At 56.0% G+C, this 23,312-nt stretch overlaps 1 protein-coding gene across 1 annotated transcript; it reads right to left on the bottom strand.

Moving 5' to 3' along the window:
* Positions 1-5,326: 5,326 nt before the first annotated feature.
* LOC112308920 (trafficking regulator of GLUT4 1) lies at positions 5,327-22,451 on the bottom strand. Its single transcript, XM_024565214.4, has 3 exons — positions 21,630-22,451; positions 9,452-9,584; positions 5,327-8,019 (listed from the first exon to the last, which is right to left on the bottom strand). Exons 1-3 carry the CDS (start codon positions 22,014-22,016, stop codon positions 8,006-8,008), a joined length of 534 nt encoding a protein of 177 aa, XP_024420982.1. The 5' UTR covers positions 22,017-22,451; the 3' UTR covers positions 5,327-8,005.
* Positions 22,452-23,312: the final 861 nt, after the last annotated feature.

Here is a 23,312-nt window from a genome sequence, read left to right as displayed (position 1 = left end):
GCAAAGGTAGGTTTACAGTTGTTCATATGGAAAACAATACAATAATTAATAAATAATAATACTATAATAAACTCTGTATTTCATGTACTCACAACTGGAAACCTACTTTTACCCGACTCTGTGTCTTGCAGATACTATTTCAAAGCAAGAAAAAGGTAACCTTGTACTCTAGCAATTGCTAACTGCAAACTAACTGCAATTGATGATGATGATGATGATGATGATGATGACGACGACGCTGGCTTTAATGTGGGTCCTCTTAGCTCTCTGCTTTAATATGGAAGGTGAAAGCAGTTGAGCGATAGGAAGTCGGTATCCCCTCCTGATACAGCAACTTGACGAATCGGTGGCCCCACGGCCCTGCTCCTGTAGAGACGCGTAGTCAGAGGCAGGCGTCACTTAGGACAGGAGCAGGGACCAAAACAAACTTCCTCAAGGGTGGGGCCCTGGCCACAGGCGGGGCTCCCAGGCCCCCTGTGATCTGGCCATCCCCGCCTATCTGCTCCCACCCTCCCTGAGATGTCAGATGGCCTGATGTCCCTGGCAGGACAAACCCCGCCACTTCAGACCTCTGGGTCTTTGCTCAGGCTATCCCCGCTCCTACAACGCGCTTCTTTACCTTCCCTTCTTCCCACGCCTGCACTCCGCTCAGAGCCCTGCTGTGCAGGAAGCCATTGCCCCTGCTCTCAGCTGCTGGGGCTCCCTCTGCTCACTGCCCTGTCCTCCCACAACCCAGACTTCAGTCTTCTTCACATGTCTCTCTTCCCTGCTACACTGAGAGCAACTTGCAAGCAGAGACCACGCCGTCTTCACTCTGGCACGTCTGCTCATGTAACGTCAGCATGTGACTTCCAGCATAGTGTATTTGTGGTGCGATGTTATTTTGAACTATTAACCACATTTTTTTCCATTTTCCTGTATTCCCTTGAATCCTCATTTCCTCCATTCACTCCCATTCCTTACCTCAAAGTAGGAAAAACTCAGGAAAAAGGAGAAAGTGAAAGGACACAATTCTTGGCTTTGAGTTTCAAAAGCCTGGTCTTTGGAGAGAAATAGAAAGAACTGGGGACTTAAGAAATGTAAGCTGAGTCAGAGCAAGGGACTCCCGACCCTCAGAGAATCCTACCCTGGGAACCTCTAGTCGGGAGTGAAGTGAGGAATGCGGGTAGGGCCCGTCTGCTATCTTCCCCCCGCCCTCCGGCTGAGTCCCCGTGGTGGTGGTGGTGGTGGTGGCAGTGAGGGGGACGCGCAATGCAACCTCAAACTGGTTTACAGGATCCAAGAACACAGGGGCCCTGAGCACCTTTCTCTGGCTGAGCAGATGGGAAGGAGAACCCAGAGATGACAGCCTTACCCGGTGGGTCCAGGCAGGCAGCACCTGGGACAGCCAGCCTAACAGTTTCTGCAGCCCCACAGAGCACACATGGGAGAAAACCGATTGCTATTCAGTATCCATTCCCACATCCTGCCTAACAGAACTCTGATTTTCCTGGGAGCAACAGTATATACCCAGCCAAGAAGATTGTATGTCCCAGCCTCCCTTGGGCCTTGGGACACAGCCGTAAGGCTGTGTTACATCAGAATGTAAAACAGGAGTCACTAGATGGGACTCCCATGAAAGCACTTTAAAGGGAGCCTACTCAGCTTTCATATGCCCTTTTTGCCGTCCTCCTTGCCACTTGGAATGGCCGGTGCTGTGGCAGCCATCCTGTGGTCATTAGGCAGCAACAGGCTATGGTGGTGAAGCAGAGACTAAAGGCGTCTGGATGATGACCTCCCCGGGCTGCCTACCTTTGGACCTCTTAAATGACAAAAAAATAACCCTATCTTGTGAAGATCAGTGTTTGGAGGACCTCAGCCAAAAATATTTCTCAATAGAGTTAGTGAGGAAACAACTGAATTATCCCTGGGTGTGTGAGAGGGCAGAGGAGCAGTGGAGCCAGAGCTGGGACGGAAGTAGGGGACTGAAGGTGGACTCAGCAGCCCTCTGCAGGGACTAAGGGCCATGGAAAGAGGATGCCTCAGCAGTGACAGCGAGGACCAGATTGTTGCCACCCCTGTCCCGAGCACCTCAGTCTGCTGTAATCCCCAGGAAAGGGGAAAGAAATCTGAGCTGACTGGGCTTAAATTTCTGCCACCATGCTGGATGGGGGAGAGGAGAAACTTGAGATTCAGCAGGATCTCTCAGAAGCCCCTTTGGCAAAGAAAAGTAAGCCCTGAGCTGAGAGCTGGGGAGGAGCCTGGATGCCTCCCCATTTGCAATCCTCAGCACTTCCTTCCCCTGATGAATTATTCACGTCCATGGCCAGGGGGCAGATCAATAATGCAGGAGGCAGAAGCCCAGGCAGGGCCCAGCTTCCAGCTGACCGACTCTGCCCCCAGCTCCAGGGTGGTCCTCTGTGCCTGAACCTCTGAAATCCATTTGTCCTCAGGGCACCGGGCTGCATACATACCCAGGCGGGGAACTTTGAACAATTTCAGTACCTCCTCTGCCTGCAGGGACCCATTCGGCCATCCGCACAAAGGAACCATGTGCACCAGGGTTGGCCCTGAGCACAGGAATTCCTGCCATAGGACAGAGTGTGAGAGACAGGGCAGCTTCTCAAGGCCCCTCTCCCTCTGTGGCCCCAGTTTGGGCTGTGAGTAGAAGTCTCCACGCGAGCAGCTTCACACCTGCTTGACTTTTCCCATCTCTGAGCAGGTTCCAGCGGGTCCCTAGTGAGGGTCCAGAGGTTGGGGGGAGGGGGGAATCCATGCTTCCTTGGGAACTGTGCATTGGGGGCACACACCCCCCACACACACACAGGCTGCAGCCTCACTGGCAAACACCCTTGGAAGTGGGGTGCAGGCATCTGCTATGAGAGCCCCTGAACATCTGTGGGGTGCCTCTCTTTGTCCTTCTCTTCTCAGTATAGCCTAGATTTGTTTCAGTTTGTTAACGATAGACCACGTAGTCAGTAAGTAAGAAAGTGATGCTTTTTCGAAGGGAGAGCAAAGACCCAGTGGAGAAGGTGTGCCTCAGGTGAGCCTGCAGCAGAGCTTGGTGGAGCTGGCCCGCTGGCTTCAGGAGCCCAGCCAGGAGCTTCCCCGGCTGGAAAGGGCAGATATTCCGAGTCAGTACATTAGGGCAGGGTGTGGCCTGAGTTTCTGCATTTCTGGCAGCTCCAGTGATGCCCACGCTAATGGTCCAGGGACCACACTTTGAGTAACAAGACTCTAGAGTCTAGCCCAGCGGCTCCCAGCCTCAAATGACCGCTGGAATCGCCTGGAAAGCTTTTTAAAAACTGGATGCTCCGGCCACACCCCTGATGGTTTAAACCACATTCTTGAGGAGTGGCAGCCAGGCATCCACATTTCTCAAAGTTCCCAGGTGGTTCCCATGTGCAGCCAGGGTGGAGAAGGCCACTCTGGACCGGCTCAGCTCATGGTTTTACCTGAGGAGGCTGAGGCCCAGCGAAAGGAAGGCCTGTCCAAGGTGACAGCCAATGAGGGAAGGGCTGAGGGCCTGGGCCAGAGAGCTTCCTTGTCTTCTGTTCTGCATCAGGGAGGGCTGGGAATGGAGGAGAGTGGGACTTAAGAGTCACCTAGTGTGCCCAGAACCTCCCTGATTCTGGGGTGCTCTCCAGGCTGTGCCCCGAGAAGTTGTTATTCATGTCCCCCACATGTCTTCAGGAAGTGCCATCAGGCCTCCCACAGCCCTGTGGGTGCAAAGCAGATCATCACCCCATTTGCAGGTAGGGAGGGAGTCAAGTTTAGAGAGGACAGGCTGCCGTCAGTCCTTTGAAATGTCCCGCATTGTGGAAGAGCCAACTTTTCCCTTACTGATTCTAAGACACGTCTACCCTCCTGTCCCATTGTAAGTGTCTACAGTCGGGCTGTGTCTGACCTGATGCCAGTAAAACAGCCAGGCTACCGCGCTGGACAGTAAAGCGCTGGGACTGTTCGTGGTACCGCCCATGTGTGGAAGGCAGCAGTTCACCTGAGTGTCATTAAATTGGTGGCATTACACAGGTCACAGGTCGCCAGGCGGTGCTTCAAATGCCTTTGAACGGGTCACAGCGCAGCACTGAAACACGCTGTAGAGAGACAGGACTGCCATCTGCCAGGCTGGGCAGCTAAAGGACATTGACTTGGCCAACTCCCCTGGGACAGCTCACGGACTTTTTAAGGCAGGGGAGGCCCCTGTCACCAAAGCATTTGAGAAGGACTGTCCTGCTCCCCTGCATCCTGACTGTATGACCTTGGGCCAGTCACTGGGCCTCTCTGTTTTCTTCCCAGGAAAATGGGATGACGCACCTCACGAGGTGCTGTGAGGGTTAAATAACTTGCACAAACCACAGAGCCCGGCGCCTGGAACGTGGGCCATGCTCCCCTGGCCCCTATCCTGGTTGACAGGAATTTCCCCAAGGGGGTCCGCTAACACATGGCCGGGCAGGATTTGAACCCAGGCAGGCTGGCTCCAGCTCCCACACCCTGATCCACTCTACTCCACTGCCTCCTGGGTCCTGTGACTCTCACTGCATTCCAGCCCCACCCCAGCCCTCTTCCCTCGCTTCTCCTTTCCCCATCCTCTGCCCTCAGAGTTGGCAGCTCACCATGGCTGTGTGGCAATTCCTTCCCTTCCCACTGCTTGCCCAACCTGGCGGCTCTCCCCAACCCCCCTTGCACACTTGGCCTGCCTTTCTGAAGTCCTTGTTGCCTTCCACAGTCAAGCAACCCCTGCCTCTTCATTCTGCAGCCTGGGAAATGCGTCCCCCCCACCCCCCCCACATACATCTCTCTCTCTTTCACTTCCTTCTATAGGGCTTTCCTCTCTGGGCAGCAGCAGGGCAACAAGAAGCCGATGTGGGGGTCTGACCTAGGCATGGGGTCAGTTCACCTGAATCCGCTCAGTGTCTTCTGTGCGCCAGGCATGGTGGGACCTGGGACCAGTCCTTGAGCCTCTCCGAGCCTCGGCTTACCAATTCAAACCCCTGGGCAGCGCTAGCAACCCCCTCGGATGCTTTGTGGATTTGCCAGAGTGTGTCAAATGCCCAGCGCCCACCAGGCTGCCAGCAGGTGCGGTTTCCTGCCCCTTCTCTCCACTCCAGAGATCTTTGTTCATGTGCAGAAAGAAGCACCTGGGGAAGATGGGACCTGCCCTACTCACCAGAGAAACTGAGGCTTGGAGAGGGCCAGTGACTTGACCGGGACAATGCCCGATGCTGGCCGTGGTGTCCAGGCTTCCTGGTGCCCAGCCCTGAGATACCACCCCACCCCCTACTCCGGCGGTTGTCTGGGAGCCCTTGATTGGTGCAACCCAGCAGCACAAACACACAGACTGGGGTGCGCATGTATGGTCAGCTTTATTTCTTTCCATGCTGAGAAATACAGAGGAGCGAACTGGTGAGTGTGGTGCCTGCAGAGGGGAGGGGAAGTTCTTGCTTCTCCCTATGGGACCCAGGAGAGGCCCGGTCAGTGCCTGGGGCCACACCGGGAGGCCACTGTGTTCATGCAGCCAGCGGCTGGGCCCACAACGGAACTGGGGTGGCAGGGCCACTGTTCCTTCCAGCTTCAACGAGGCCTGGGGGGTGCCAGGACGCCTGTGGGGTGGGGTCATTGGGGACCTTCCCTCCCACTCTTACCTCTGAAGGATTTCTCATCCTCGGGCCATGTGCTCCTCTCTGATGGAGAAACTGGTCTTTGGGGGCCTCCACTCCTTCCACACACCTTGGAAACCTCTGAGCTACGCCCTTGGATGACTAGAAGACTCCCAAGTTGTTCTTGCCTGAATGGAAGAGTGTTCCAGCTGTGCCTGCTCCTGTGGCTTCTTTCTCACCTGAGCTGGGTTTTGTGTGTGAACAAGTGTGCACATGCGTGGGAGTGCGTGCGAGGCGGTGTCTACACAGGACTGCAGAGGCGGGGTGGGTCTGGGTGCGCGCTGGGCCCTGCGCACATGCTGTCGATGGAGCCCAGCCTCTGCCGTCTTTCTCCCCTGGCGCCTTTCCTCTCCCTCAAATGCTGAAGCTGAGGACCCCTGGGGCCAGCTGGGAGACCGGCAACTGCTGAGCACTCCTTCCAGAGCTGAGGCCTATGACCTCCCATCTCCCCTGGCCTGACCTGACTTTGCAAGTGACACAAATACTCTGGGTCACCCCCAGACTCCCCCAACAAACAGGGCATCTTTACTCTGGCCTCAAAGTTTCCATAAAGCATATCCAACCAGCCCCTCCTTTAGGGTGTGTGGAGGCTGGAGTTTATTCCCTGGTGGGGGACTGACTCAGGAGAGCCTGGCCCAGAGGGATCCCTCTGCTCCCCTCCCCTCGTGGTGGTCCCTGAGGCTGGGACTGCACTGAGGAGCTCTGTGCTAACAGATGCCCTCCCAGGGGCCTATGCGGAGGGTGGGAAAGACTACTAGGGACCCCAAGGGGAGGCATGCTTGGCCAACCTGGGGCCAGTCTGGCTGGGGCCGGGAACCTGCCCTCCCACTGAGCTCAGTAACCCCAGCTGCTGGGCAGGGCCTCCCAGGGTGGGGAAGCCTGGAGCATCCCCCTTCGAGAGTCTAGGAGCCAAAGCCAGTGGGAAAAGTGGGCTCAGCAGAGGTCCTGTGGACAGAGCCTGTATCAGAGAGAAGTTGGGGCAGTATCCAGGGCCAGAAGCCAGTCAGGAGGCCCAGGGCCCCGCTCAGTCCTTTCAGGCATTCCATTAGGTCCTTAGACAGAAGCCATGGTGTCCAGCCCCATCTCCCAGCAGGTAAGTGTACTCCCAAAACTGGGGCCCCTCCCTCTCTCACACACTGGATCCTTCAGCCAAGCTCTTTCCTCAGTCTTGGAATTCTCTAGACCAAGAAACAATAAGCCCTCATAAAGACCCTCTGGCCCACTTCCCTACCGGGAGCACACATACTGCTAATGGCCTGGGAGCCCAGGGGAAGCATCCGAGAGCTGATCCCAAAGCCACCACCAGGGAAAGCTTCTGCTGTTTGCGGAAGGCCAGGAGCACAGGGTGAGGCACAGAGAGAGCATCAGGTGAGGCTGGGCTGGGAGCCGGAGCCCGTGGTCCACCTGTGCATCTCTGCCTGGGGCCCCAAGTTTGTATCCCAGACCAGGGCAGCCGAGGCAGGAGAGAGCTCAGGCCCAGGGTCTTTGCTGGCTGACCTGGGGGAGGGGTGGGGGAACGGGACAGGTCAGGGTCCTAGGAGTTCTTGGTTGGTGCTCCAGACTACAGCCTACAGCCGGGTAGGGAGCAAAAGGTGGACTGGGTCGTCCTGGGAGACTGGCGGGTCGTAGTTCTCAGCAGAGATGCTCCCGAGGCTGAAAAGTTCGGGAAGTGGCCCGTGGGTCCTGCTGTGCCTGTTCCTCTCTTCGCCAGCATTCTTCTGGGCACCTCCATCCTGCTGTGGGGGATTTAGGTGTGGCCGTCACCTCCTTCCAGGGCAGCTGCCCATCTGTGTGCCGGAGGTCCCAGGGCACGTGCTGAGTGTCAGCTCGGTCTCTCGGCTTCTGAGGTGCGGGCCCCAGCTGGGATCGCAGCAGGCGTGTGGCACAAGGCAAGCAAACAGTCCTTCTTATCCCTCCTCAAGAAAAATACAAAGATAAAGGAAGTCCCACGTCTGCTCCGGGTCATGCAGGGAGCGTGCTGCTTCCTACCACAGTTCACCTGTTCGCTGGGCTGGTTTCTTCTCTGTCCGGCAGTATGTGCTACTCAGTAGATACCAGGAGATTGTGGGGATGAGGAAAGGCCAGAACACTGGGGTCAGAACGTCGGGCTGTGTCCATGAGATTTGACACATTTCTCAACGGTTTCACAGTAAATTTAGTTTCCTTCCTTCCTTCCTCTGGCTTTTCCCATCTGATGTGGACTGATGATGGAGTGACTTGGGAGTTGCCCTCCGAGTTTGTGCTTTTGGAACTTGGGGACAGGTGAGCCCTTGGTGGTCACCATCCTGTTGTCCGCAGTGTGTGGGGTGTGTGGGTTGGCAGCACTCCAGCTGGTGCGCTCTGCTAGCGCCGAGGCCTGGTTCCTTCTATTTCTTCTGAACTGTAAGGGAAGGAACAGTGAAGGCAGAGCAGAGCTTCAGGTCCCTGTGTGGAGGATCTGGGTGTTTGTTCCCTAGTGGGACATGGCAACGGGGATCAGGGAATGGTTTGGGGCTCTTAGTGGAACTGCGCTCCTGTCAATGAGAGGGCTGTGGCCTGGATGATTGGCACAGAGCTGGGCATGTGACCCCTGATCATAGAACCGCTGATGCTTGAGTTTCTTACTGAAATCTAACCAGTTCCCTTGACCTTTGTGGGTTCAGTAGTTGTCATGTGCCATCGCAAGTGTCATGGCTAAGATGACAAGCAGCAACAGGTCAAAGGAGACTCAGGCTAATGCCCTGGGCAAGTGGGTTCCTGCCTCTCACGTACCTGCGTGTCTGTCGGACTCAAAGAGACCATGGAGCATGCTTCAGTCCAGGCAGATAGGAAGTGGAGGGTGGGGCTTCCTAACCCAGGCAGCCTGACCTCTTCCCCCTCCTTACTGGCCAGGGTTGCCCAGGACCCCATGGCGGAACCCCACGCTTTCTGCTCCATTTTGAACACTCTGTAGCCTAGACCAGTGCCTCCCAAACTTAATGATTGGGCTGGAAATCTCAGTAAAACGTGGATTCTGATTCAGTGGGTCTGGGGTGGGGTCCGAGATTCTGCATTTCTGATATGTTCCTGGGGTTAGCAGCCATGGCCACTGGTCCATGGAGCACATTTGGAGGAGCAAGGTCTTAGGGGAAAAGCTTAGGATGGTCACTGCAAGGGGCAGAGACCCCTGGGGGCTTCCCAACGTGAGAGAGAGAGAGAGAGAGAGAGAGAGAGAGAGAGAGAGTGTGTGTGTGTGTGTGTGTGTGTGTGTGTGTGTGTGAAGAGAGGGAGGTGGACCACGCTGGCTACGTAGCCCAGAGACTCTTGAAGCTGCATGGGCCTGTGAGCAGCCGGGACTCACCCTGGAAAGTGGTTCCTCTGCTTGGATAACTTCCTTGGGCCACCTCTGGGTGCTCCCGGAAGTGTTACTTTCTGACTTCCACCATATGCGTTGCTTGCCTCTGGCCTGTCCTGGCTGTCTCAGCGCGGACACTTGTGTGGCAAGCCACAGTTTACAAAGACGGTGACATCCATTACCTCAGGTGAGCTGGGGGCTTCTTCCTACCACATTAGACCTGCAAAGCCCTAGGGTCCAACTAGACAGACACTGGCCTGGGGCCCAGGGCCATCAGAGCCTCTTTCTCCACCCTTTCCTCTTAATCCGCGTTCCAGGCATAAGGCGAATCAGACAGCCAGGCCTACTCATCTGGGCGCTGCTGGGGACTGGGCTGTCTTTCGAGAGTGAGAGGATAGGCTGTAGCCCCCATGGGCTCTTCCCTTCCCTCCACCACCCCTGCCCCAGGGGCCCAGGCTGCACCCTTGGCCATCCTCACAGCGAGCAAGCTGGGCCTCACCTGCAATGTTGACGGTCACGGCCACAATGATGATGATGATCCCTACGATGATGAAGCTGATGCTGAGCATCCGGGCCAGGCGGCCCAGCCTCCGGGCCCCGTCCAGGTCTCCCTGTTGCACGCTACCTCGAGACTGCAGAGAGAGAGGGCAGAGACCTCAGGAAGGTGGTCCTCAGCAGCCCTGTGGGGGGCCCTGGCCCGGGCCTCTGGAACATACCCAGTCCCCACTGCAGCCGGCGCTCCAGCCGCCTGGACTCAAGGGGCAGGGACGCCAACCAAGCCTGCCCCTGGCCGGCTGAGGACAGCTGGAAGCAGAACCAAGCAATGCAGAATCACAGAACCACAGGGAGGGACAGTAGACTCTGAGGGCCTGACACGGTGGACCAGGCCCAGGCTACCCTGAGCTGGTGGGAGCAGATAAGCCAGGCCCCTGCAGACCCCAGGCCCAGGCTCACTGCTGTGGCTGCACCAAGATGCTAAGGCTGTCCCTGTGGCTTTTTCTCTGGCCCGATGGGCCTGCCTCCTTTTCTCTGTGACCCCTTCTTGCCACAAAAGAAAAAAAAAAATCCCTGGTCCTCCCCACCCCTGCTCAGCCAAGCCCCCTCCCGGATCATACCAGAAGAGCAGCTGTCTTGGTTTTGAACCAGGAAGGCTGGGCCTGGGGGTAGGGGAGCCACACATGGCTTCACAGGGGACCCACTTGGTACTTCACTCCTCATTGAGCTGGGGTTTTCTCAGCCCTGTGCAATGTGGTGAAACCAGGGGGGTGAGGGGAGTGAGGCGACTAAGGACAGAGGGAATCCTGAGAGGCCCCAGGGGGCTCAGTAGGCGGTGTGTCCCAGGAGATTCCATGGTGGCCCTGTGCCCCTGCCAGAGATGGATGGTGCACTTGTCAACTTGCTGGCAAGGGCTGGCCTGTGTGACCTTGAGTTCTGGCGCTCCGGATGTTTCCTGGACCGCTAGAAGAGGCGGGAACCCACGAAAGGTGTGACTGCCTCAGGCCACTTATCTGGTTATTATTTTCTGATCATTTGAGACTCCTGAGTTCAGAATGGAAATGTAGTCAAGTACCACAATGATGAGGTTGATGAGGATGATGACAACAATGACAATGATGACTTATTGTGCCCTTATTTTGTACCAGGCAGCTTGCTCAGAACTGTACCGAAAGCATCTTTTAGCTTCAAATCATCCCACGAGGTTGGAGGTGTTGCCCAGTTTTTCACTGATTTCACTATTATGAACATGTCTGAGACAAAGCACACAGCAGGGCAAGGAGTGACCCAGTGGGAACCGGTACCAGTGTTGCTCTCTCTGAAGCAGCTGAAGTCCAGAGAGGCCACCCTGCCCCTCTCTGTGCTCTTTACGCGGGCACCACCTCCCCAGAGTTCCTTCACCCCTCAGAATTCTGACCAACCCACTCCCACCCTCACCCCATGGTTCCCTTTACGCTCCTTCCAGGCCAGCCCCACTCTCCAGTCACAGGGCCACCCAAACTCGCTGTGCCCCAAACCATAGCTTCCGACTTCCCAGTTCTGCTCCTGGCCTGGCACTTGCCCAAGCCCAAGTTATTGACAACAGCCTGGAGTCTTCCCGCTTCCTCACAAATCTTCTCCCACCCCACCCTACTAATCAGTTTCCGTTCTTGGTCAATTTCATCGCAACTCCCCTCTCTAGGTCCTTCGCACCTGCCCTAGTTCCAGGTGCCACTTCTCACGTAAGCCAGGACAACCGCCTCCTGAAGATCCCCCGGCCCCAAGCTCTCTTCTCCATTCTATCCCCCAAACCACAAATTCACTCCACAGATAGTTGCACCAGGCCCTGGGCCAGGCCTCTGGATGCAGCACTGTGCAGGGGGTTCCAGGCCTGGTGGGGAGGCTGGCCTCCACTGTGATCACACAAATAGAGGTAAATTTGCAACTGTGGGGAGTGATACAAAAAGAGGTACCTGGTACTATGAGGCCTTATAAAAGGGGGAAATCTAAGAAGACTTCCTGGAGGAAGGACATTTAGACTGAGATGTGAAGCCTGAGTAAGACTTTTTTGAAAAGATTTTATTTTTAGAGAGGGGAAGGGAGGAAGAAAGAGAGGGAGCGAAACATCAATGTGTGGTTGCCTCTTGAGCGCCCCCTACTGAGGACCTGGCCCACAACCCAGGCATGTGCCCTGATAGGGAATCGAACCAACGACCCTTTGGTTCTCAGGCCAGCACTCAGTCCACTTGGCCACACCAACCAGGACTGAAGGCTGAGTAAGACTTAAATAGACCTTTTTCAAGAGGAAGAAGAGTATTCCAGGCAGAGAGAAAAGCACGTGCAAAGACCTTAAGGGAGATCCCGCGTGGCAAATACGTAGATGTGCAATATATCATTGTCCGAGGGAAGCAGGAGGGACTAGATAGAGGCCAGTGTGGATGGAGCTGAGAGAGTGAGCAAGAGGAGGTGGGCGGAGCCAGGCCATGCAAGGAGGAGGTTGGTTATTGCCGGAGGAGCAGCGGCAGCCAGTGAAGATGCAAGGCTAAGGCAGAGGAATGGTTTCTAAAAGGCCTTATGGGATCAGAGAGGAGGTTGGAATTCAGGAGCTGATGCAAAAGATCAGCAAGATGATGGTGACTGAGTTAATCACTGCCTCCCAGTATCTTCCATGGCTGTCCACTGTCCAGAGATCAAAGACCAAACTCAGGTTAGCTCTGCATTTCCTGATTTCATCCTCTCCTATTCTCTTCCACAACCTCTGGGCCCAGCCAATCTGAGCCACCCAGGGTATGAGTACCAACTTCCACATGCCTTTGCTTGTGCTGTTCTCCGGCCTGCATGCTGGCTCCCCACAATACCACTTGTCCACCTCCTCTCCATCCTTCAAGGGCTTGCTCCAATGCCACCTCCTCTGTGAAGCCCACCAAGATTCCTCCACCTTCACAGGAATGATAATTATCCCTAACATTATTTGAAAATGTACCTTGTGTCAGGAAATATGTTAAATGCTTGCCATCCACTAGAGCATTTCATGAGTTAGGGGTTGTTATTAGGCCATTTACAGATGAGGACCTGGAACAAGGAGGCATCGTGAGAGAAGCAACCGGAGATGTGGAGAAAGGCCAGATCAAGAAGGGGCCTGGCTCTCACCAAACAGAATCTGGATTTTGTTCTGTTGGGGAGTGTACAACTGGCTGAGACAAACAGAGGATTTCTCTAAGACAGGAAAGAAAAGGATCCAGTGCAGAGGGAGGGGTGAAAGACCGAGGAGTGACTAGCACCCCAGTGTCCCAGGGCAGCAGGTCCGGTCTTGAGCAAAGGAATGAACTACAGAAAGTGGGCGAGAGCACTCCTGTCTGTGGAGACTGGCTGAATGTGGGTGCAGGTGACCTCACACCTGGACAGGTCTGTAGGTGGATCTGGGCAGGAAGTTGCGAGTGTTAGTGCCTCTGGACCTCAGGGCTATCAGTGACGACAGACTGACATCATCCGGTGAGAGGGAAAGAGAAGGTGGGTCTGGCTTCAGGAGGGCCATAGAGTGGCGCTCGGGCAACAGCCCATCCTGAGACTCACCAGCCCAGCTGGACATGGCAGGGACCAAGCCAGGAGCAGGTGTAGCCTCCAGCTCTCTAGAAGCGGGGGGCACCCTGGCTGAGGACACAGTTTCTGGAGCCAGACCTCCCAGCTCCTTCATTTACTACCTGTGTGACCCTGGACAGGTGGCTTACCTTTACTATGCTTCGATTTCCTCATCACATAAAATTGGTACCCACCTCACTGGGTTTTGGGGGAGATTAAGTGAGATCATACAAGTAGGGGGCTCAGCGTGGTGCCCAGCAAGAGGAAGTGCTCAATGATACAGTAATGAGACACTTTTGTTGTTAACAGGACATCCCCTTCCCTCCACTGGGTCTGAGAAGGATGAAGGAGCATAACCCGTCAACCTGGGCAGAGGGGGGCAGGCCCGCTGTAGAAGACAAGCCTCTCTGGTGGGTCTTGGTGAAATGACCAACAGCACTCCTTTCAGAACCGCCCCAGTTAGGGCATTCATTACATGTTGACTGAGTGTCCAGGAACCTGCCTCTCCTCCCTTTTCTCTTTCTTTCCTCCTCTTGATGGCAGTGGGACGGGAGGACGGGGGAAGATCCTCCTGTATCTGCCTCCCCAGCGGAGCACAGTCCTATTCCATCCTCATGCTCGATGCCCAGCCTCCTCAAGGCTCCTGCTCTGGCAGGTGCTCCATGAGTAGCAAAGCCTCGTTGCTGAGCTGCATCCTACAGCTCCCATTTCTGAGAGAGAATCCTAGCATCGCCCCTCCTGGACTCCCCCTCCAGCGCTCCCCCCTCAAATACAATCGGTAAGATAGACCTTTCTAATGTGCCTCAGCTCTGTCCTACCTCTCTAGTCCCACTCCACTGCCCGAGCCCACTCCCCGAGCACATTTCATCTGGAGCCTGCATCAGCCTCCTGCTCACTGGTCTCTCTGCCCCTCCTTTGGCCCATCCACCCTCTTCTTAACAGCCAAGGTGAGGTCTTTGAAACACAAGCCTGGTCACACGACTCCCATAAAAGGGTCACATTTTTATGCCCCTGTGCCTCTGCACGTACTGCTTCTGCTGGGATGCTTTTTCTCGTTACCATATCGCTACCTCGACGGCTCCTCCTGGTCCTTCAAGAGCCACCCCCAGTAAAACTTTCCTTGGCTCCCACAAACAAGCAATCGGCCCTCCCTGGGGCTCCCACAGCATCTCGCCCCATTGTCTCTTTCTCTCTTACCACCTTGTAGCTTGTCGGTCTCTTTCTTCAGGCTGTAAGCTCCCTGAAGGTAGGGGTCGTGCATCCTCAACCCCGGTACCCTTAGGTAACTTAGAGGAAGATACTAGTAGGTATCCAGTCATTGTTGAGGAAGTAAAGAATAAGAGCAGAGAGAAGAATAAGAGGAGAGTCTGTTTTCTACCCATTGAACCAGCCAGTGGAACGCTCAAGAGTAACGAGACTAATGAAAGAAGTAAGGGTACTGAGTCCCCTAGGAAAGGTATCCGGGGCTTGGCCCCACCCCCTCAGCTATGCCATCTCCAGCTCTCTGCATGGCTGGCCCAGGTCACTGAACTCAGGACTTCAGCACCCCGGCCACACTGGGAGGGAGACGGGGCAACAAAACAGAAAGGCTCAGGGAGTTCAAGGAGGTTCGGCTTTAAAGGCTCTGGGGCTACCTTGAGTCATGACCAAGGCGGGCCGGGAGAGGGGAGCAGGGGAGCAGGGTCGCAGAGGAGTCCTGCCCCCACCTTCCAGAGAAATCCCTGTGAGTGCAGCTCATTCAGGGCCGCGGAGTGAGCGAGGGGCCCACGTGGCTGCTTGGGGATGAGAAACGGAGGGGAGGGCCCGGGGAGGATTGTGTACAGTCACATGGAGCCCGGGTCCCTTCTCTGCCTATGGAGCCACCAGGCCTTGCTTCCTGGTCAGGCTGGGCAGGGCGGACCCGAGCCCGGCTGCTCTGCTGGGTTAGACCCTGCGTCCACACTGCAGTGTGAACCCCTCCACTGTTCTGCACGTCCTGGTTTTCTGACCTGTGACACGGAGGGGAAATACCTGCCTTTCAGAGCAGAGCCCTACTTTTAGGTATAGAAGTTTCTCACCACTAGCTGACACTCATTTCTGAACCCACCCCTCCCTGTCCTGTCCCCACCCCCCCATTAATTAAATGATAGGTCCATTCCTTAACTGCAGGGATGGAAGAAGACCCTTCATTTCTTTAAAAAAAAAAAATTTTATTATTGGTTAGAGAAAGAGAAACATGGATTTGTTGTTCTCCTCATTTATGCATTCATCAGTTGATTCTCATATGCGCCCTCACCGAGGCTTGAACCTGCAACCTTGGTGTGTGGGGACGACGCTCTAACCAACTGAGCTACCCGGCCAGGGCACCCTCATTTCTTTTTATGAGTAAGAGCCAGCTGCTCTCTCCTCCCCACTTAAGTGGCATCATCTTCTCCTTGTACCAAATGGCTTAAGTCAAAGGCACAGGAACAATTGCAGCAATGATTGTAATGACGGTGATTAATAGACCATCTGTGACTGCAGTGGCCGTGGGAACAGTGCGGGGGAATGAATTCAGGCTAACAGAGCAGGGAAGAAAGACACTGGCAAAGTCTGAGAGCGCGCAGGGGGTTGGGGGGAGGGATGCTGGGGAGAGCTGCCTGAGGCTGAAACCAGCCAGAGGAGGGTACCCAAGGGAGGGGATTCTCCACAGCCCCCCCTCACAACCTCTCTCTGCAACAACGCAGTTGCTTCCAGAATGCCCTGACTAGAGGTTAACCCTCCAGTGGCTGAAGAGTGGGGAACAATGGTGGGGAGTCCCGGGGAGGAGTCAGGGTAGCTGCAATGGTGGATGGGAGGGACTGGAAATGCTTAGGCGCCTGAGATAGCAGCTAGTTACCAACTGATTTGGAAGCTCGTCAGTATGTGAAGCCAGCTAACCAGCTGACCAGCTGACTGTCAGGCCTGGTTTGGACTCTGCACTCTTGTTGAGTGAACAGATGAATACATGGATGAACGGTAGTGAGCCTGCAACATGTCAGTTAAATAGTGAGGTTATTTAAACTGTCCGAGAAAAGGTGTGCTGAAGCCACTCTGGACCTCTGCAATGTTCCCACATGTGGCAGGAACAACCTATGGAGAAGGGACTGCTCAGAGGTGCCCATCAAGCCACAGACAGGGCTGCCCACCCGCCCTGGGTGGTGCAATGAGGGAGACTTCACTGTCCCCAAACTGGGTAGAGTCAGAATTGCCTGTCCCCTGGGGATCTGCCCTTTCCCCTGACACTGCGGATTCACTCAGTGTCAGTAATAACAGAAACCACTTCCACTCACCATGTGCGCGCTCAGCGTTCGGTGCTTCACACATATTAACGCATCTAATCCTCCCATGAACCCTATGAGGTTGATGGTTTTATGGCACCTATTTTACAGATGAGGAATCTGAGGCTAAGGAAGGAGGCTGAGTGATTTGGACATGGCCGTGTGGCTTAGAAGGGACAGAACTGAGACGCTCACACACGTCTGATGTGTGTTTTATCACTATTGTCAAGCCAAGACCCACCGCCTGGCACCCGGCTGCCCTCGTGGACAGGAGACCTTGTGGGCATTGAGGAACAGGGCCTTCTCCGCCTGGCCCAGAAGGAGAATGGGTGAGGCCAGCTTCGCCCTGGCCACCGCAGGAGGCTCACGGGAGGCCGCGGCTCTGAGCACGGCTGAGTCTGGACAACTCCTCAGGCACATCCCCTGAGCCACCAGGCCAGCAGGCCACTGTCAAAGGCCGTGTAATCGGTAGGAAGCCACCAGTGGGAAGGATGCTGCTGGTTCATTGTCTTCCGCTGATGCATCTGGGGGCAGGGAGAATAGTGTGGGGAGGGGCAGGGACACAGAGGAGGAAGGGAAATTCCTCCCGCCCTGCATGAGGTTTGGCTTCCCTGGGAGGGGCACACATCCTCATCCCCAGAGGGAGGGAGACGCAGGGTGGGACCCTGGAGGGAGCACCGGTTTGGCTTGCAGCTGATGTGGCTCTTCCGGGTCGTGTGACCGTGGGCAGCGTACTGTTCTGTGCATCCCAGGTGCCCCGTCTGTTAAGTGGGGCCATTTAGCCAGACTCTGTGAGCCACATGTCAGGACACGCTCTGCAGACAGTAAATTAGAAAAGCTGCTGGGGCTGGGGGTCTCCTTCCAGCCCAGATCACAGGTTTGGCTCTCCACCTGGTAACCAGTAGGAGGACCTGAGCTGAGGAGTTCTGAAGTCTGTCCCAGGGCTCAGACACACTAGCCCAGGGGACTGACTGCCTTTCCACACTCTCTGGCCCTCCTTCACCCTGCTGCTGTTCGGGTGGGACTGAGGGTTTCAGCCCTAGGTGAATAACTGACCCCCTCCCTCCCTGGGAAATGGGAGTTTCCTATGAACTTGACTGGCTCCCAGAAGAGGGAAGACAGCTGTGGGCACCCTCTGATTCAGGAGGCAGGCTGTGGAATGGGTAGGAACAACAGCTTGGCCTCTAGGCACCCCGTCCTGGGCTCCCAATCACTAACTAGCAGGTGATTTCACACAGCCGTACTTCCGTTTTCCCATCTGTACATTGAGAGTAGTAGCGATACCTAGACTTCACAGCATTATAGTCTGGCTTAAGTGAGAAGATACATATAACGTATTTGGACCAGTGCCTAACATTTAGCAAGCACATGGTGTTAGTAATATTCCCTCATTCCTGGGCTTCCTCGGGTTCCTTCTCTCTGGCTCCTGGCAGTTCCCTTTAGAAATCCATTTCCACAACTATACTCCACACTTGCCTTGGCTCCTCCTCTGAAATCACAAGCCCCCAATCTCTCTCTCACCCTCACTCTCGCATAGCATCTGCCCTTTGACCTCTCTGAGCCCCAGCCTGTGACCAGCCTCCATCTCCACCAAGGCTATAGCCATCTTCCTGGCCTCGCTCCCTCCCAGTCCAGCCCGATCCTGGGTGCGGCACCTCAGCCGCCCTGGCTCACATCTCCTGTGCCACCTGGTCCTGCCCTCATGGCAATTCGGCCATCCCCAGGTTTGGGTGGGCCCAGTGTCACATCAATGACTCTATGTCTGCAGCTGGACAAAAGCCACACCACCGGGCAGGCTGATAACATCTCAGACCCATGGTCTCCGGCCTCAGCGGAGCTCTCGGGCCATTGACCTATCTGTCCCTAGTCATGTCTCCTCTGCTCTGCCATCAGGCCCTTATTTCTCAGCAAACCACCTTGCCCTCCTTGTCCCTGGTAGCATGGGGCCCCTACAGCATGAACCAATTTCCTTTTCTTTGAGTTTCTATCTGCTTCTGCCTTCACGGCCTCTCCTCCAAGCTCCCAGGAAAGAAGTCCTTCTTCTGAGTCCCATCTCTCTGCTCTTCAGGGAACTCACTTCATCAATCATTTCTGCCCAAGCTTCTCCATCACCGGGGTCCCCAGGGTCCCCAGGGGTCTGTGACTGGCCAAGCCAGGGGACACTCCCGTTCCTATTGAACCTGATCTCTCCGCAACATTTGCCGACTCCCTCTTTCTTCAGACTCGCTCCTGCCTGGGTGTCTCTCCCTCTTTTCCAGTTTTCCTCCCACCTCCTGGAATCTTCTTTTCAAAACCCTCTTCTGTCCACTGCCCTCTGCCCACCCCTTACATGCTGTATGCTGCGGAGCTTTCTCTAAGGCAGTTCCACTGTTTTGGGGGTGGATATCCGGGAGCCAAAGTCAATCACTGCTCCCACCTCCTTAGCAACCCCACCTCGGTGCTGCCTTCCTGGGCCCGCTGCTCAGCTCAGGCCTTCGCTTCCCGGACAGACACAAGAGCCTCCCGCGGGGACTCCCTGACCCCCATCCTGCCTGCTCTCATTCATTTCCCACAATGCTGTTGGGTATTGGTTTTAAAATATGATCTGACCACATCACACCTCTGCCTAAATTTTTCTAGCGGCTCCTGAGAGCTCTAGGATGAAAGTTAAGTTCCCGGAGCAGTCCTTGCCTGCCCCCCTCACCACCACACTCCTGCATCCCTCTCATGCCAAACAGGCCTCGTCTTATCTGAGCACTTCCCAAATGCCTAACTCGGTGCCTGGTGCATAAAGACACATTCGTTCACGGGGTCCTGATTCTCCTGCTCCACTTAGTTCCCTCCCAATAAGCAACTCGCCATTCAAGTGAACGGCTGACGGAATGGAAGATCCGTGGTACCACTGCCAGAAGGTTCCCTGCCCCCGCCGCGGTCCCAGCCTCATCACTCTCGCCTGCACTCCTGCACAGGTCCCCTCTCCCAAATGCCAGGCTCGGAGGGGCCCATTGGTCCCTCCTTTCACCCTACACAGGACCGATCCTCCAAAATGGAAATCTGACTACACCCCCCTCTGGCTCCAAACCCACCGAAGCTTGAAAGTGCTATGCCGAGTATGAAAGAAGCCAGTCGCCGAGGGACCACATACTGTCTGATTCCATTTATATAAAACCTCCAGAAGAGGCCAATCCATACAGACAGAAAGATCAGTGGTCGCTCAGGTTTGGGAGGGATTGAGGAAGAGGTAGGGGGGCGGGTGATAGAATAAAGGCACAGTTTCTTTTGGAGGTGAGAAAAATGTTCTAGCACTGACTGTGGCCCTGGTTGCACTTAACCGTGAACATACAAAAAAATCGCTGAATCATGCTCTTTAGGTAGGTGAATTGTGTTACGTGAATTTTATTTCAAAGCTCTAAAAAATACCCACAACAAACGTGTGATGCTTTCCAACCCTCACCAGGGACACGGGTAGCAGCCTGACTGTGTGCTGGGTGCTGTTCTTAAGCCCTCTGTGGGGCCCGTCTCACTTCACCCTCACACGGCTCCATAAGGTAGGTGCTCTGGTGACAGCCCCTTTTGCAGATGGGAACATTGAGAAGAAGAGAGGTTTGAGTCATTCGCCCAAGGCCACACAAACCTTGTGGTTTTGTGTAGCGCGAATACTTCCCGCAATGTGTTGTAGGATCTGTTTACGAGTTTCTCCCGCTGGACTGGACGCTCCCGGGAATTGGCGGTGATGTCTGGTTTAGCACCCTATTCCCTGCCGCTGGCCCGGTGACGATCACAGCTGACTCAAGAACTTGAGGAGGACGTAGAAATGCGAGCGTGGGCTCACTGGTTTCACAGTCTGGGGCTCAGGTTTCCTTTGACAAAGGCAGCTCTACCTGCCTGCCTGTACCCTGCCACCCCCACCGGGGGACAGATTCTAGCAACTGTGTTCTCCTGGGCCCTTGTGTGGTTTTCCTCCCCAAGGCCTGCCTCCCCTCCTGGGCTTCTCCCTGTAACTGAGAGGCGGCCCCGCCCAGAGCGCTGGCTGCACCTGGGGCCTGGCCCTGCCCCCAGCTGTCCCGGAGTGCAGCAGGCACGCAGGAAGCTCCTCAAAAACCCACCCTGGGCCCTGTCCAGCCCTGGCTCTTGTGCCCATGCCAAGTCCCTCTGACTTAGGAACGCTGCCAGTGAGCCCTGACGTCCTGGTAGGTGGTGCTGAGTTTGGTGGGGGCTGGGGAAGGCGACCCCATCTGGGGACTGGGCATCAGTGGGGTACACAGGGAAGTGTGAGAAAATAGGGACTTTCTAAGAGGACAGCCGGGAGCAGCAAGAGTGACCACAGCTCCAAGGGGCTTGGTGATAGATGACTCAGCAGTGACATCACTACAGAGGGAAGCAGACAGTCCCTCCCTACCCAGTCCTCTGGACTTGACCAGCCCTGGGCTAGCCATTCACTGCCCCCGCCCCCTCTCCTAACTTCATTCTAGAAGTCACTGCCTGCCCCGTCTTTCTCTCTCTCTCCTAGACCTCAAAAGTCACATCTACTGACATTTTCTGTGGCTGCTCTGTAATTAGCTCTATCCGAATGGCTTGGTTTGGGGACAATCCGAGGCAATGTACTCAAAACCCTACAGCACAAGTGTGTGAGAAGCAAAGACAAGCCCCTATGCCCTCCTTGGCATGTGTAGCCGTGCCCTCTGCCACATTTTTCACCCGGGGCCCAGACCTCCCCTACCCTGATCTCAGATGCGAAATCAGTGCAGCCGCCAAGGCCCATGAGGCCCCAGGGAGCACCATCCCCAGGGGAGCGGCCTGGGGAGCCAGGCACCGGGCCCCCAGTGCATGGCAGGGAAGACACCTCTGGCTTTTGGAAACCAGAGCTGGTAAAGTCTAAGAGCGCCCAGGTGGCCCCGGGGCGAAGTGCAGGGGCCACTGTGGGGGGCTGGCTCCCCTCCTGAGAACTGGTCCCTGGGACTCCATGCCAGCTGCAATCTCTGCTGATAATACAGCTCTGCTCAGGAATGACTCCTCAGGAGAACCCTCGGCCACCCCACCACCAAAGACAAGCCCCCCGACTTGGCTGTCTTTCTGTAGTTTGGAATGTAGCCCCAGGGGGCTCCCTGGAGCCCCCTACCCAGCAGGGCTGTGTGCAAAGTCAAGCTTTGATCCAGGAGAAGAGATGAAAGAGGACACAGCAAACCAAAGCTCTCCTGACCCCTGGGCCCTTCTCCAAGGGGGAGCAGAAGGCCAGCCGAGGAAGGGAGTCTCGCCCCCAGGCCCTAGCACCCAGCTCTCTTTTCCCTACACCCACACCAGGCACCAGGGAGCGTGCCTGCCGCCCCTGGGCCCAGCCCCTGCCCTGGAGCAAACAGCAGCACTTACCATGATAGAAAAGATGAGGGGGATGAGGTTGAGGGGCCAGACGGGGCAGAAGCAGGAGGCAATGGCCAGAATAAGGTAATCTCTGGGGACTTCTTGGTCCTGGGCATAAGAGGTGGTGGCAACGGAGGATGCTCGTCTGGAGCTGGCACGAGAGGGTGACCGGGTGAGTGAAGTTTCCTGGTGCCCCCCGGGCGCTGCCTTGAAGGGCAGGCCATGGCCATTCTGCTCCAGGTCCAGAGCCCCTGACAGGGACTTGGACAGCTTTGGGGTCTTGTCATCCTTGTCCCCCACCTTGGTGAGAAGCATCTCCATCTCGGGCAGGTCCAGGGGTGAGGCAGTGCCGGGCTCCCCCGCCGGGGGAAACTGAGGCTGCACGGGGTTGGCCATGTTGGCTTGGACCTTGGGCTGCTTCGGTTCCAGGCTGTGATAAGGGAGTTCCAGAGGGACCTCAGCGCACCATTCCTCAGCCCAGACTGGGGGCCTACAGGTCAGAGGCAGAAGTGTCCCCAGGGAACAAGGGCCAGCTGTGGACTGGGAGGGTCGGCTTCTCCAGGCCAACAGAGTTCAGAGTCTGTGTCCCGCCTGCTGCCCGGCAGAGCTCCTGGGAGCTGGAGACTTCAGTTCCGTTCAAGTTCGAGGTCAACTTTGCTGGTGCTGCTGACAGCACGGATGGGCGGGGAAGCAACAGAAAGCAGCTTCAGGAGCCGAGAGAAGATGCTCCTCTCCAGACTGAGGCTTAGGCTAAGTCAGGGCGGCTGTGTGTGTGTGTGTGTGCGTGTGCGCGCACGCCGCAAGGCCTCCCTCCCTCTCTGCCCTCCTCAGAGATGCTTTCCCTTTTCAATTCCCCTCTCCCCAGAGAACGGCCCAGCAGCGTTCTGCCTCTGCCCCAGCCCAGCCCCGCTCTGCCCAGCCTGGCCCAGCCCAGAGGGACTCGGGCTGGCCTCTGCTTTCCATTGCAGCCACGACACCTGCTCCTCTGGGCTGGGGGCTCTGGACAGGCAAAAAGACAAAGTGGGTCACAAGGGGGTGTGTCTTCAACTGTCACGGGAAACTGAGCCCTCCGCTTTTCTTCCACTGGAGCAGGCTGCTGCTTCCTCCTATCTGTAGGGAAACACCGGGCCCTGAACCCCAACCGTGATCTCCAGCTCCGGGAGGCATGGAGGCTGGGCTCTGGGAGCCAAGGGGAGACTGAGCGCCAGTGAGGCCCCTGCAGGATCTTGTCCGGACCCACAGGGACCTCTCGGTGGGTTTCTGAGCCGCTCACCAAGGTGAGGGGCAGAGGGGTGTTGGGGGGAGTGTTGGCCCCATCTCGCACCCATCAGAGCTTTTCTGTGGCACCAAAGAGTAGGCAGATGTCCTTGTATTAAGGGCCTCTGGGGGCTCGTGCTGACTCCGAAGGCCCTCGGTCCTGGCTGCCTGTCCACTCTGATTCTCGGTGTCTTTGTTCCCTATGTCTCCTCCCTCCATTTCTGCCTCCTTCTCTATTCCCTGCGTCTCTTTCTGTGTCCCCAAAGGAGTGACCTGGGACGACTAGGGTGTGCGTTTGTGTATCTGTGTGTGTAGTTTAGAGGAGGGGCAGCTCAGAGTTGCAGGCCCTGGGGTCCTGCACGAGGGGAGGTAGGAAGTGAGAGATGGAAGGGGCCTCAGAGGGGTCGCAGCTCAAATCCATTCCGATCACAGATT

Source organism: Desmodus rotundus, chromosome 9, assembly GCF_022682495.2.
Source record: "Desmodus rotundus isolate HL8 chromosome 9, HLdesRot8A.1, whole genome shotgun sequence".
Taxonomy (NCBI): Eukaryota; Metazoa; Chordata; class Mammalia; order Chiroptera; family Phyllostomidae; genus Desmodus; species Desmodus rotundus.
Note: the sequence above shows the minus strand (reverse complement) of the source record. Positions and strands in the feature narration are given on the sequence as shown.

Coding starts and splice junctions, on each gene's coding strand:
- LOC112308920 (XM_024565214.4), bottom strand. CDS start 22,016: ATGGCCAACCCCGTGCAGCCTCAGTTTCCCCCGGCGGGGGAGCCCGGC. Junction 9,585..21,629: donor CCCTCATCTTTTCTATCATG/GTAAGTGCTGCT, acceptor CTCTCTCTGCAG/TCTCGAGGTAGCGTGCAACA.